General features: G+C 42.6%; 1 protein-coding gene across 2 annotated transcripts; it reads left to right on the top strand.

Annotated features, from left to right (window-relative positions):
* The first annotated feature begins 3,265 nt into the window (after positions 1 to 3,265).
* LOC310859322 (ankyrin repeat and SOCS box protein 5-like) lies at positions 3,266 to 15,800 on the top strand. Of its 2 annotated transcripts, XM_083765789.1 has the most exons (7): positions 3,269 to 3,480; positions 7,274 to 7,353; positions 9,753 to 9,860; positions 10,571 to 10,724; positions 11,364 to 11,498; positions 12,379 to 12,570; positions 12,687 to 15,800. In XM_083765789.1, the coding sequence occupies exons 1-7, from the start codon at positions 3,312 to 3,314 to the stop codon at positions 12,812 to 12,814; spliced, it is 966 nt and encodes a 321-aa protein (XP_083621915.1). In that variant the 5' UTR covers positions 3,269 to 3,311; the 3' UTR covers positions 12,815 to 15,800. The 2 variants fall into 2 exon arrangements, with proteins under 2 accessions (XP_083621916.1, XP_083621915.1); XM_083765790.1 differs by lacking the exon at positions 9,753 to 9,860 and having other exon boundaries at positions 3,266 to 3,480.

Genomic DNA, 15,800 nt, shown 5'->3' with positions numbered 1-15,800 from the left:
TTCGTGACAGCAATGACCATTCTCCACCCTCGTTCAATAAACCATCTTAAAGGGTTCCCATGTCTGATGTTTGGTCTTTCCTAGTGAACGTTCAACTGCCTGCTCGGCTCATTTAGCCAGCCAGGCACCACCGAATAGTGTAGCCAGTATTGCTGACCCAGTGCCATCTGTCGTATTTGTTGTGCAACAGAATCCCTGAGCAGTGAAACCCTCAATACAGTACGTGAATGTTCCCCCCAAAATAGCAATGCTATAGGTGTCAATCGGTTCATGTAAAATGAAGAGGAAAAAGTTACTATGGCACAAGGATTTGGAAATATATATTAATGTTCTACATAACATGTTCATGTCTGGGGACCCACAGCAATGTCCTCTTGGACTGAAGTGGCACTGATTAATTCAAAATATTGTCAAAGTATTCTGAGGCACCCCTGGACTTGTGAGAAATAGTTATATAACACCCCCCCCCCCCCCCCACACACACACACACACACACACACACACACACACAAATAGCGTGCAGGTCGATGGTCTGAAACTGCAGTCTAATCTAAGGCCAGTATAAAAATAGCATCTCAACCCCACCCCCATCTCTCTCTCTCTGCATGTGTCGTGTGCACGTGCACGGTGGGCAGGGCACAGAAAACAACAACAAAGACATTTCCACCAATGAGAGAGAGGGCACTTCCCATCCCACCAGTCTGCTTCTAAATAAATGTCCTGTATTCAAATTCGACCCTTTAAGACCATGAGGCCGATTCTACAAATGCCTTCTAATGCAGTAGTTCTCAAACTCTTTCACAATTACAATTTAGGCATTTAGCAGACGCTCTTAATCCAGAGCGATTTACATTTAAGCAAGAACAAAAGCATGGGAATACATCACATAAAAGCATTTATCATGAAACATGCGTAAGCTAAGAGAGTAACAGTGGAATATCTATATATATATAATGAAACTATACATACACTATACATATAAACTATACATATTTACTACTATGCTATACATATGTACTATGGTGTGCTATGACTATATACAATACAATTATAGTGCTGTCTACATAACATAACATGCTATAAGTCTGTGTCAAATGCTATCTAAGTCAACAGAAATGCTATCTAAGGGGTTAGGGTAAGTGCTATGGGCCATGATGGAGTCTGAAAAGGTCATGGACCCCAAATTGATATGAAAGCCCATATGAAAATGTTTTGTGCCAGAAACTGCCTGCAGAAGAGAAGATTTGTGTTAAAAAGAATGCCACACCTCCTCCTCACCTCCCAATACTTATTAGTTATATTGTAACAGATTGTATAAGTTATTTATATTGTAATATGCTCTACATTCAGATTGTTTAAGTTATACTTATATTGTAACATACTCTACCATACAGATTGTATACATTATTAACGTACTCCATACAGATTGTATACGTTTAGTTATACAACAAATACTCAAATACCATACTACAGATTGTATAATTTATGTTGTATAACGATATAAATGTTAACCTAAACCGGGAATATCAATTAGTGCATTCTGGCTATAGTGGTAACAGCAACAACAACAAACAAGGGAAGCAGGAGGAGGCAGCGTTGTTTAGTTTCATGGGAACAGTGGCGTGCACAGACATTTAGAGGGGCAGGTGCTCAAGTGAAAAAAGGGCACCTTGTGCAGCGCATTTTGGGGGCGTGAACCCATTTTGGTGCTTTAGCTATTGAAAAATAGCAGATCTACAAGCTCATAGCGCGCCACCGAGTGGCGCGCTACGAGCTTGTAGGTCTGCTATTTATTTTTAATCGAAGAACCACTGACATAGAAACATAGCTTTAGATTGTGGGGGGGCCTAAATAATATAGTAGAAGCGTTTTTTTTATCAAGATTTGATCAATGTCACCACATGGTCCACACCACTACAAATTAAGAAAAAAAAAAAAACTTTTTTCTTTTCTTTTTTTAAGAGCACATTGCCAAAAGGGCAGGGGGTGCTCTAGCACCCCTTAGTGTATATCTGTGCACGCCACTGCATGGGAAGATGATGGCACTATAGTCGCACTTTGGTTTGGTAAAATATAATGTAGAAACGGACAAGAAAAAGTCCCGTATTCAAATGTTACCCTTTATACTTGACCCATTAAGACCTGATGCCGAATCTAAAAATGTCTTCTAAACCAGTAGGCCTAGTTCTCATCTAAAAATGTCTTCTAAACCAGTAGGCCTAGTTCTCGGACGGTAGGACCCCCAAATTGATATGCATTTGGCCGCAGATCTGAAAATGTTTTGTTCCAGGGACCCGATCTGAAGAGAAGATTTGGGTTAGAATAATAAATAATAATAAAATATTAAATTATTATTATTATTATTAGGCTATAGGCCTACTATTATTTTTATTTTAGTTTCGTTTTTAGCCCAACACTAAAATCTAAAAAATATGCTTTACCGGTTTTAATGAGTAAAAATACAAAAGTAGCCTAATGATTATGAAAGAAGACAGACAGACAGACAGACAGGCAGGCAGGCAGGCAGGCAGGCAGGCAGGCAGGCAGGCAGGCAGGCAGGCAGGCAGGCAGGCAGGCAGGCAGGCAGACAGGCAGGCAGGCAGGCAGGCAGGCAGGCAGGCAGGCAGGCAGGCAGACAGACAGACAGACAGGCAGGCAGACAGACAGACAGACAGACAGGCAGGCAGACAGGCAGACAGACAGGCAGACAGGCAGACAGACAGGGCGACACCTCCAGCCTCTTTTGCAGTGACATGGTGAAAATGTGTTATGATGAAAATGGTGACCTGTCGTGACTCGTGACCATCTCACGGACGTCATCATTCTAATGACATGTCACTGTCGACAACGTCACGTGTGCACTCACTGCACTGTACGTGAATTTGAATTTAAATCACGATTTGTTTATTAACATGGTTAAACATAATACCGTAGTCTACTTTAGGCCACGAATATCATTGTTTTAATCGTTATAATCGTTCATCCAATGATCCACTGACTGTCTGAAAAGTGGCACAGGATGGTCAGGCGGTCAGCCTCGATGGGTCACCAATGTCCGCGTAACACCACGCTGCCTGGAGGACGGCTTACCGTTTCTTACTCCGCCGCTGGGAAAATAGCAGATCTACAATCTCACAAAGCGTCACGGATGCGACGCGTGTGAGCTTGTTGATCTGTCCACCCCTTCCTTCCTCCCTCCCCCCGATCGGCTATTTTCGGCCGCTTGGAGCGTGTTTTGCAGAAGTCAAGTGACCATAAATAAACAGTCCTAGTGCGGCAGCCTGCAACGGTTGTTTTGTTGACGAGCCACCATGGAGCCAACCCACTCACCACCCACCTACCGGGGGACAGCTGTCACCAGGCCCGACGTCCCCTCCACTGTGTCCGGGAAGAGACAGCGATCAGACGCCGGTGCTGCTTCGTCCGAGGACTGCGCGCCCGACAGGAAGAGAGCTTGTTGGGGAATTCTGACCAGCCAAGGTCGGTTCAGATGTCACTTTTGCTTTCTGGCATGGTGGCTGGTGGTGGTGGTGGGGCAAATAGGTTTAGTTTTATTTTTTAGCTCTTTTAATAATAATAATAATAAAATGATTCATACGATTCAATAACGGTACCAACCAAACTACCAATATGGAAAAGTAAAACAAGTAAAAAACCTGATGGATACAACATTGGTGCAAATTACAAGCTCATACACTCACAGGATAGAATAATTTATATTCCAAAAACAGCTTTTTTTTTTAAATAATGTGCATGACTGCGCTCACTGGTTCTGAAAGTGAGCCGCATGCAGGGCTCTCAGCAGTGGCGTGCACAGATACACTAGGGGGTGCTAGAGCACCCCCTGCCCTTTTGGCAATTTTGCTCTTAAAAAATATATATATATATATATATATTTTTTTTTCCCCTTTATTTGTAGTGTGTGGAACTGTGGACCATAGTGACATTGATCAAATCTTGATAAAAAAACCGCTTCTACTATATTATTTAGGCCCCCACAATTCTAAAGCTATATGTTACTATGTCAGTGGTTCTTCGATTAAAAACAATAGCAGACCTACAAGCTCGTAGCGCGCCACTCGGTGGCGCGCTATGAGCTTGTAGATCTGCTATTTTTCAATAGCTATAAAGCACCAAAATGGGTTCCCGCCCCAAAATGTGCTGCAAAAAGGTGCCCTTTTTTCCACTTGAGCACCTCCCCCTCTAAATGTCTGTGCACGCCACTGGGTCTCAGCCAGGCATCCATGATAGAGTCCCAGCTATAGGTTCCCCATGCAACAAAACATAAAATGTTATAGGATCAAAATCAGGTTAGTTCAGATTTGTGTAGCTTTAATAGCTGTAGGAAATACTTGACATAATATAGTGGTTGCAAAGGTATTCATTGCCTGAATCCTGTGCTGGGAGTTCTGGTCTGTTTTTGGTGAATATTAAGTAGTTCTGGTCATTTGGTGGGGGTCTGGACTGGGAGCCACCCATTAAAATGTAATGAATCCACAAAACTAGCGTAATTTGTATTGTTGACCTATTTCTATAGTAGCCTACAACTTTTGTTCAACTTTGACCCCTCTGTCACATGGAACATTTGTTTGTGTCCAGTAGGCCAATTAAGAAGTCCACTATGCCAAGTCCAAAAATCTGAACTAACCAGTTTAATCACTTTGACCCATAGACATGAATACTTTAAAATAGGCTATATTTTCAAAGCAAATCTGGGGAGGGGGGGGGATGCTTGTACCTCTGCTATATATGACAAATAACCATACTATACAAAGAAATTACGTTTTGAATAACTTAATATTTTGTAACTTTATAAGTGAGCGGTGTCTTTTTTATCATGATGATGTATATGTATACAGCAGAACCAGTGAAGGAGAGTTGTGCCATCTCAGTTCACTTCATCGGGCCAGGTCTTCTACACACACACAATAGACAAAGCTTTTAACCAGAAGGTGACGGATTGCACTGCAATCTATTGGCATTTGACACTATAGTTTGAGTTATGTGAACCATGTGACCAGGGCTGTTTTCTGTCCCCCCAATGGTGCAACTCTAAATTCAATGGCTCCGAGACGCAGTAACCACAGTAACCATGCTGCTGCCGACCAATAGACACCCACACACACAAAGTCACATGTTAGAGTGGTTAGTGATAAATAAAACATAGTGGAAATAGCCAATCTGCAAGCACACACCATGGTCATTCGTACAAACACATATATAGACCTACCCCTGATGTACGGTATACTCATAATGTACCATAGTGCAACCCATAAAACATTTTCACATTCATTAAATCAGTTTAACTATTCTGTCACAGTGCGAGGCAGGAGAGATAGGACCCAAGTGCAAGACAGACAGGCAGATCGAGGCAAAGGAGCTCAAATGCAAGAGAGTTTAAAATGACCAAAAACTCACAAAAATCCAGGACCAAACACGAAGAAAATACACTCGGAGAATACTAGGAACAAAGACTACTAGGAACAAGACTAAGAGCTTCAAAACTTGGAAATACACTAAAGTCAACACTGGTGACTTTACAACAATGATCTGACAAAGAACTGGAAAAAAACAGGGGAGTATAAGGGCGCGTTCAGAAATGCACCCTGAACGCACTGGTGTGCTCTCTTGTCGTTCGTTTATTCAGTGCACTCAGTGCGTTGTCGTTCGAAAATCCAGTGCGCTGCGCACCGGGTGTGCCGAGTGCACGCACTGAGCAACCCTACCCTGAGGGTAGGGTTGCTCAGTGTGAATGGTGTGTTGTAACTGGTCGTTCGTAAATAAGGCACACTGAACGCACTCTGTGACGTCACCGTCCACCACACTCAACAAACTGACCACATTCCCGGTGCGCATAGCCGAACGCGCCCTAAATACACAGGGAAAACAGGGCACAGGTGAACATAACTAAAAATCAACACAGGGATTGGCTGGGGGACTAAGAGGACACAGGTGGAGAACACAGACTAATAACAGTACAGGTTAGACAAGGCAGGCAAACAGTAACAGGGCAGACAGGAAACACTAGGAACAAAACTACAAAATAAAAGCACACAAGGGTAAGGTAAAACTCAAACTGGAACTAGGAAACCAAAAACACACAATACAAGGAACACTAGAAAGCATAACACATGTCACAGACCATGACATATTCAGAATGAAACCTGGAGACAGGCTAGTAAGTGAGCCTGTTGTTGATGTTGTAGGCTATTTATAGACAAACATAGCTGAGCATAGGGGTCCCTGGCACAGATGGGGGGCAGATGGGGGTTCATGGCCACATACATATTCATTTGGGGGTCCTTGACATAAAATAATGTGATCACTGAGTTCTGCCCTGTGTCCACCAAGATGTTTGTTTTTTTCCCCTGAGAACAGCGCATGTTTTAAATTGTTTATAACGGGAGCGTCGCATTTTTGGAATCTCTTAGTTAGATTTTTGTCATATCTGCCCCGTGCAATTTGTGATTACGTATAGGTAGGCTAAAAGCCCAAACAGAAATACAAATTGCAACATTCCAATGTTCAATGCAACAAAAAAAAAAACGCAACTATTTGTGTGACAATTAATCGTCAACTTAAATTTGTAATGGTGACATGCCTATAGCACCTGGAAGTGCTTTTAGGCGAGCCGCGAGCGCCTAAACCATTTTCAGTCGAGTAAAAAAGCCCAGTGGGCACGGGGGGGGGGGGGGCTGGTGGTGAGGACGTGTTAGTTTGTGTGTCACCTCCTGTCTGCTAAGCCACCGGTAATGTGATCCCACACTATAGGCTACACGCATATAAGCAGGCCTGCAAGTTGACTTGAAAAATGACCTATGTCTACAACTGGCTGGATGTGCCCTGGGGAGATGGAGACATGGGTATGTACTACCCGTATGCAGTGACCTCATCTCTGTGGGGGCTAGAGAACTCCTCTTTTGCCCCGACTCCTAGTCCTACCTGTCTGGGGGAGGGGGGGGGGGGGGGGTGGACGTTGCCTGTCCTCGTTTACGTTGGTGCAGTTCAGGCATTCAAATGATAATCTGGTGGATTTTGGTATAAAAAAGTGCATACAGTATTTTACCCTGCTCCCTTGTGCAATGAAACCACCACCAGCCAAGATAATAATATTTGAACTGGGAACCCCCTAAATAATCATATTTGAACTGTGTGTGTGTGTGTGTGTGTGTGTGTGTGTGTGTGTGTGTGTGTGTGTGTGTGTGTGTGTGTGTGTGTGTGTGTGTGTGTGTGTGTGTGTGTGTGTGTGTGCGCGTGTGTGTGTGCGTGGCAGGGTCATGGGCTGACCGCTCTCCCCTTCACGAAGCCGCTTCCCAGGGACGATTGTTGGCCCTCCGCACGCTACTATCCCAGGTGACACACACACACACACACACACACACACACACACACACACACACACACACACACACACACACTACACTACTCACTATGGATCACAACATGTCCACTATGGATGGGATCAAGAACCGGAGGAACCTGATCCAACATTGAGGAACCTGAGTGGAATAGTAAGAGAGTGGCGACACTAGCGTTGACTCCATTGTAACAATGGAATGCGGAAGTGCTCATTCTATCTCAATGGGATAGTTCCAATGTTTGGAACTATAGCCCATAGGCCCATAGGCACCCGCTTTGTGGCGAGATCAAAGCGTGTTACCATTCTCTTACTATTCCACTCGGTGAGGAACCAATCAGGATTCGGTTCCGTCATTTTGGAACGGTCCCCGGAACCGGCTTTTTATCACACTGTCAGAGCTGGTATGTGGACTTAACGTCTGCTGTACAATTATAATAACATGATATTAGTGGTTCTCAAACTTTTTTTTTCATTGCAAGGACCACCCGAAAACTGGCCTCTGTAAAATCTGAATCTGAATATATTGTATCTTTTCCCTTTTTTGCTTCCCATATGATGAATTCCTGTTCTGTTCTTTAGCTACATAGAAATGTCTATTTGTATGTCTCTAAATGTTTGTATGTCTTTAAATGTTTTGATGAATTGAACAATGTGGACCCTGTTGTAAACAAGTGTAATGCTTAATTGGGTCGTCCACTCACAGTTGACAGTCTTTGTATTGAGTTTGTGCTTAAAATGTACTGTAAATTCTACAAACTGTCAATAAATATTTCAATCAATCAATCAAACCATAACTCAGAGAGTGTACAAATGGAACCAAATGGCCAAGTCTGATAAGCATTGCTACTTAACCCATTCTGAACGGGCACCCATTTTGGTGTTGGCATCATGGCATGCTTTAGCTATTGAAAAATAGCAGATCTACAAGCTCATATCGCGCCACCGAGTGGCGCGATACGAGCTTGTAGGTCTGCTATTTTTGAAAAAAATCGAAGAACGACTGACATTTTTAGAATCTGATCTCAGGTCAGAATGGGTTCGTCAGACCAGCGTGTGTCCAGTGGAAACCTCGTATGAATCTGATCTCAGGTCAGAATGGGTTAAGAATAATTAGCCCAAATCAAAATTTATTTAATTTTAGAAGCTGTTCCACTAAAACGGTTGTGTTGTGTTTCTGTTTGTGTTGCAGGGTTACCATGCCAACATCATGACCATAGATTAAACGGCTGTGTTGTTGTTTTTGTTTGTGTTGCAGGGTTACCATGCCAACATCATGACCATAGACTACGTGTGTTTTTGTTTGTGTTGCAGGGTTACCATGCCAACATCATGACCATAGATTATTGTGTTTTTGTTTGTGTTGCAGGGTTACCATGCCAACATCATGACCATAGATTATTGTGTTTTTGTTTGTGTTGCAGGGTTACCATGCCAACATCATGACCATAGATTATTGTGTTTTTGTTTGTGTTTCAGGGTTACCATGCCAACATCATGACCATAGATTATTGTGTTTTTGTTTGTGTTGCAGGGTTACCATGCCAACATCATGACCATAGATTATTGTGTTTTTGTTTGTGTTGCAGGGTTACCATGCCAACATCATGACCATAGATTAAACGGTTGTGTTGTTTTTCTGTTTGTGTTGCAGGGTTACCAGGCCAACATCATGACCATAGATTATTGTGTTTTTGTTTGTGTTGCAGGGTTACCATGCCAACATCATGACCATAGATTGCGTTGTTTTTTTGTTTGTGTTGCAGGGTTACCATGCCAACATCATGACCATAGATTATTGTGTTTTTGTTTGTGTTGCAGGGTTACCATGCCAACATCATGACCATAGATTATTGTGTTTTTGTTTGTGTTGCAGGGTTACCATGCCAACATCATGACCATAGATTATTGTGTTTTTGTTTGTGTTGCAGGGTTACCATGCCAACATCATGACCATAGATTATTGTGTTTTTGTTTGTGTTGCAGGGTTACCATGCCAACATCATGACCATAGATTGCGTTGTTTTTTTGTTTGTGTTGCAGGGTTACCATGCCAACATCATGACCATAGATTATTGTGTTTTTGTTTGTGTTGCAGGGTTACCATGCCAACATCATGACCATAGATTATTGTGTTTTTGTTTGTGTTGCAGGGTTACCATGCCAACATCATGACCATAGATTATTGTTGTTTTGTTTGTGTTGCAGGGTTACCATGCCAACATCATGACCATAGATTATTGTGTTTTTGTTTGTGTTGCAGGGTTACCATGCCAACATCATGACCATAGATTAAACGGTTGTGTTGTTGTTTTTGTTTGTGTTGCAGGGTTACCATGCCAACATCATGACCATAGATTAAACGGTTGTGTTGTTGTTTTTGTTTGTGTTGCAGGGTTACCATGCCAACATCATGACCATAGACTACGTGACTCCTCTCCATGAAGCGTGTCTATCGGGTCACGTGTCCTGTATCCGAGCTTTAATACGCGTTGGAGCTAATGTAAATGTTTATATTATTACATTATAACTTATATACTGTGTACTTATATACGTGCTGGAGCTAGTGTAAAATGTATTGCTTTATTATGACATAATTTAGTATTATACATGCGGGAGCTAATGTAATATAATATATGACTTTATTATTAGGCAGTATTGCTTTCATGCGTTGTTCTCTCACCCATAACAAGGTAACAGAAGGAAACATAGCAAGGAAAAAGATTAGACGTTTAGAGGTTTGGTTTAGCCCATTCTGAACGGGCACCCATTTTGGTGTCAGCATCATGTTATGCTTTAGCTATTGAAAAATAGCAGACCTACAAGCTCATATCGCGCCACCGAGTGGCGCGATACGAGCTTGTAGGTCTGCTATTTTTGAAAAATCGAAGAACGACTGACATTTTTAGAATCTGATCTCAGGTCAGAATGGGTTAATCAGACCAGTGTGTGTCCAGTGGAAACCTCGTATGAATCTGATCTCAGGTCAGAATGGTTTAGGATTCAGTGATCGTTATGCCTGATTTACACTCAGCTGAGCGCTGTGGTGTCGTGCACCATAAGATCGACAAGACACGTTGTGGGCTGGTATTTTTCAGCTTCAGGCTCGCGTATTGTTTTTTACCGCGTTCATAAAATCGTCCTAAAATGTTGAATGTCACAAACGTGTGTTTGTGTGTGTGTGTGTGTGTGTGTGTGTGTGTGTGTTCAAAGGTCAACGCTGCCACCATTGACGGGGTCACTCCGCTGTTCAACTGCAGCTCGTCAGGCAGCGAAGCCTCCATGGAGGTGTTACTGCAGAATGGAGCGCACACGCACACCACACACACACACCTGCCCTCCGCATTGCACGAAGCCTGCAAGAGAGGTGCGCACGCACGCACGTGTTTTCCTCATGTTCAGCCTTGTTGTAGGCTGTAGGCTGTAGCCTTGTTGTAGGCTACGCTACGCACTCTAAATTAGAGTTCTCAAATTCAGCCCAAACCCGACCGAGCCGGCATTTTCGGGCCGGGACGAAAATGTATGCTAATTAGTCAGGCCGGGCTGGGCCTTCATTTTCAGGCCCATTGAGAACTCTACTCTACATGCATTGTCAGCAAATCCCACACACACCCAAAGTGCTAATTGTGACCTGACTAGAAGGTCCTATAGAGGCTAGGCCCTGGTCTGTGCAGCTGTCACCTTCTCCTGGCTCTCGTTGTGTTCTTAACCTGTCAGCTTAGTATAGCCTGTTCATCATTTATCCCCATTTAGGGACACCTTCTGTGGGTATAATGCTGCGTGCACACTAGCAGCTACAAAAGATACAAAGCTACATAGCATAGGCCTATTTGTAGCGTGGATTTGTAGAGTAGTGTGAACACGGCGTAATGCTGCATTTACACTGGCAGGACTGCAAGCGACATAGCTATTCTTTTTTTTGGCTGTGTGTGTGTGTGTGTGTGCGTGCCGCGTGTGTGTGTGTCCGTGCCGTGCCATGCCGTGCCCGTGTGCGTGTGTTTTCCAGGACACAGTGTGTGTGTACAGTTACTCCTGGCGTACGGGGCGGACCCCGACTACAGCGTATCCCACCTGGGCTCACCGCTCTACATATCCTGTCTCCACGGGCACACTTCCTGTACACGGTTACTACTACACACAGGTATCACATGCTACTACAACCAATCAATCCATCAGTTTAGAGCCCCACTTTGAATGGTTACTTCACCCAAAAAATTATCCAATATTTCAGGACACCACAGTGCTATAAACTCGCAGTGTAATCACTGATGAGCCCACTGGGGACCCAGTGCTCGGTCTGCAGAATCACTGATTTAGAAGGTATTCGTAGAATCGGTCTCATGCAGGTCATAACACATAATGCGTTAAGATTTGTCTTCCGGAGTATAACAGTGGTTCTCAACCAGTGGTCCTTGAGGGGGTTCAAGGTGGTCCCCCAGCTAAACGATGGGAGAGTTGGAAACTAAATGGACCCATTTTTAGACCTTTAACTCTTGAGAGCGTAAAATGAAACCAAATGGGCTATTATGGGTTCCTTTGGTTTCATTGTACTCTCTCTCTCTCTCAGGAGCGGACAATTTACAATTTACAATTTAGGCATTTAGCAGACGCTCTTAATCCAGAGCGACTTACATTTAAGCAAGAACAAAAGCATGGGAATACATCACAAAAGCATTTATCATAAAACATGCGTAAGCTAAGAAAGTAACAGTGGAATATCTATATTATGAGACTATACATATAAGCTATATATATATACTACTATGCTATACAGTACATATGTACTATGGCGTGCTATGAGCTTCCCTTTATCGTTCTCACACTCTCAGGAGTTAAAATATTGTTAAACATCTGCATTAGTTAATTCACAAGAAGTCCACACTATTTTAGAAATGAATCTAAACGTTTGCCTGCCCTGAACTTATTTTAACAAAACAACAACCTGTAAAACAATCCAAAGTACTTCTTCCAACACTGGCGATAATCTGTTCTTTATTGTATTGTATTGTATTGTTGTGTAGGAGCCAGAGTGAATGAAGGCCCAGCGGGAGAGAGCCCCCTGTTGGCAGCAGCCAGACATGACAGCAGTGAGCAGGTGGCTCTGTTGTTAGAGTACGGTGCTGATGTCAACCTGAGAGACACAGACAACCACAGGGCTGTGGAATTAGCACCACCTGGCGGCAAGACAGAGGAACTGCTGCTGGCACATGACTGTACGGATGATGGGATTCCATGACAGCATTATTATTTATATTAACATATTTATTCAAAATCATTATGCATTTCTGTGTTCGGTGTCGACACATGAGAACTCTCTCTCTCTCTCTAGTCTCTCCCAGGTCTCTCCGTCAGATGTGTCGTGTGCTGATCCGAGACTTGATTGGTCGATCCAGGATGAAGTTCCTGCCCCAGCTGCCTCTCCCGCCATTGATCACTCAGTACCTGCAGTACACCTAGACCAATGGGTGGGCAGCATGCAGTACACCTTGACCAATGGGTGGGCAGCATGCAGTACACCTAGACCAATGGGTGGGTGGGCAGCGTTTGTTTCCTGCTCTGGCCATATTGACTTTGATAAAGTGAGTGAAGGGCCACACTTGAAACACTCAATTGTTTTAAAACTGCATGCATTTGGTAAACACTACTTCACTAGCCTGGGTTCCAGCCTGATTCGCTATGCGTTCCGCGGATCTGAAAATGTCACTGCGCTGACATTTTCAGATCCGTGGAACGCAGCGAATCAGGGGGTACAGTTCCGACATACTATTGATCTGAAACCTCAATCCCTAACCTAACCATAACCGCAATCACGGAAGCAGCGCATGTCGGACCATTGCATTTTCAACATTGCATGTCCCGGACCTTCGGTATGTCGGAAAAGCGTGTGTAACAGACGTGATCTTGCGTTGTGTTGTATATGAAGCACCATAGACCAGGATCTCAGCAGTCAGCAGTGAGTAGATTTATTCTCTGTACAACATCGAATGAGGCAATCACTGCTCTGCTCTGACGTATGTTTTCCACATTACAATTGCGCTTTCAAAGCTAGTATGAAATAGAAAGATGACGACAAATACAATATGTACCTGTTAGGGCTGACCTCGATTAGTCGAATAGTCGACTAATCGATCGGAACGGGTCTCAGTCGACTGACCACCTCATAGTCGACTAAAAAAAAAATTGTATATAAAAATACAATATTTACAAAAATATACAAAAATATTGTATTATTCCACTAGGTCTGTGGGGGACATAAACACATTTGAACATTCTGACTGTTCAAATCTCCAATGTGCATCTGGAGTGTGTCTGCCTGTGTGGCAATGTGCCACTGCCTGTGACTTGAATCGCACAGTGTGCTGGCCTGATAGACTCCAGAATCTCAATCTCACCTGCTGTGCTCAATCTGGCTAATGACAAGCCTCTCAGTTGTTAAAAAGAAAGATTTGAACAGTCAGAATGTTCAAATGTGTTTATGTCCCCCACAGACCTAGTGGAATAATACAATATTTTTGTATATTTTTGTAAATATTGTATTTTTATATACAATTTTTTTGGGGCAAAAAAAAAAAAAAAAAGTTTTTTTTTTTTTTTTTGCTTAGTCGACTATTAGTCGACTAACAGCTAATTTATTCATCTATCAGTCGACTATACAAATCCTTAGTCGGGGATAGCCCTAGTACCTGTACAACATAGAATGAGGCAATCACTGCTCTGCTCTGACGTATGTTTTCCACATTACAATTGCTGGAAATAAAGCAGATGCAGTACCATGAAACAACAACTTTGGGTACATAAAATAATAAAAGAATCTGCAGAGCAAAATAAACACAACCTACCGCTTTCAAAGCTAGTATGAAATAGGAAGTGCGGTAGGTTACGTCATTAGGTTATAGGTCACGTCAACCGCCTGAACTCTTAAAGTGACAGAACATTGGATCACAATACAATATAATGCCTGGGCAAGTGGAAGCACTATTAACCACGTTACACGTGCGCACCCCCGAATCAGGCTGGAACCCAGGTTACTAACTTACAATAGGGACAACAAAATGACAATCAGGGAACCCATGGGCAAAACAATGGAAAAACAGCGCTCTCTTTTGACGTGAGTCAACATTCTGTCTCGAGAGACTAACAAAATGATGATGACGACTTCACAGCTGTACCGTATCAATCAATCATATTATCAAACACATTGCAATATGTTTTATGTTATGGACCCAATGCAGGATGTTTCACCATCATATAATCAACATTGACATTTGAGTATATATACCGATGAACGCAGCTACTGTATGTACCAAAATGGTACCACACAATGTGCGTGGTACCAAAATGGTACGACACAATATGTGTGGTACCATTGTACCACACACACACGCCAGTGGTGGGAAGTAACTAAGCACCTTTACTTAACCCATTCTGACCTGAGATCAGATTCATACAAGGTTTCCGCCGGACACACACTGGTCTGATGAACCCATTCTGACCTGAGATCAGATTCTAAAAAATGTGAGTCGTTCTTCGATTTTTCAAAAAATAGCAGACCTACAAGCTCGTATCGCGCCACTCGGTGGCGCGATATGAGCTTGTAGATCTGCTATTTTTCAATAGCTAAAGCATGACGTGATGCTGACACCAAAATGGGTGCCCGGTCAGAATGGGTTTACTGTACTAATTTTGAGTATTTCCAAGTTTTTACACATTTGAAAACTTGAAATAGCACAATATTCTGCATAATAATGACTACTTTTAGTTTTAGAACTTTAAGTACATTTTAATGCCAATACCTTTGTAGTTTTACTAAAGTACATTTTGAATTTCCGGACTTGTAACATAGTAATACTATATTGCAGTATGTTTACTTAAGTAAAAACCTTGAGTATAGTACTTTTTCCTCCACTGAGACTGACACCCCCCCCCCCCCCCCACACACACACACACACACACACACACACACCTGAGTCCCAATGAAATTGTCTCACTGTATATATAATGTCATTCATCAATAACATGCATAATGTGACATCACTGAGATCAACTGTCACTTCATGTCGCTTGCACCGAGAGAGAGGAACGGTGAAGCTGAGCGCCACTCAAAAAACATAATACAACACAAAACACTGCAGACAGTTGGTGGAATTTCTTATGCTTAATTATGGCTACACGTTGTGACTGATTGTTGTTACTGAATCTGCTTCTTGCTTTCAATCAATACAGATGTGTCATTAGCAGATATCCATGAACCTATAACACAATATAAATATCCATGACAGAAAAATAAACTTTGTATTAAAACACCAATAATTAATTTAGAAGATATTACTCAGCTTGTACCGGTAGTTGTTTTTACATTCTTAAGTCTACCAGCTGAATGTTACATGCAACATTCATTTGGTTTATGACTGAAAACAAATAAAACACAGGTACTGGCATTCAA

Source organism: Protomyctophum parallelum (assembly GCF_964188405.1).
Source record: "Protomyctophum parallelum genome assembly, chromosome: 5".
Classification (NCBI taxonomy): Eukaryota; Metazoa; Chordata; class Actinopteri; order Myctophiformes; family Myctophidae; genus Protomyctophum; species Protomyctophum parallelum.
This window is presented reverse-complemented; position numbering and strand designations above follow the sequence as displayed.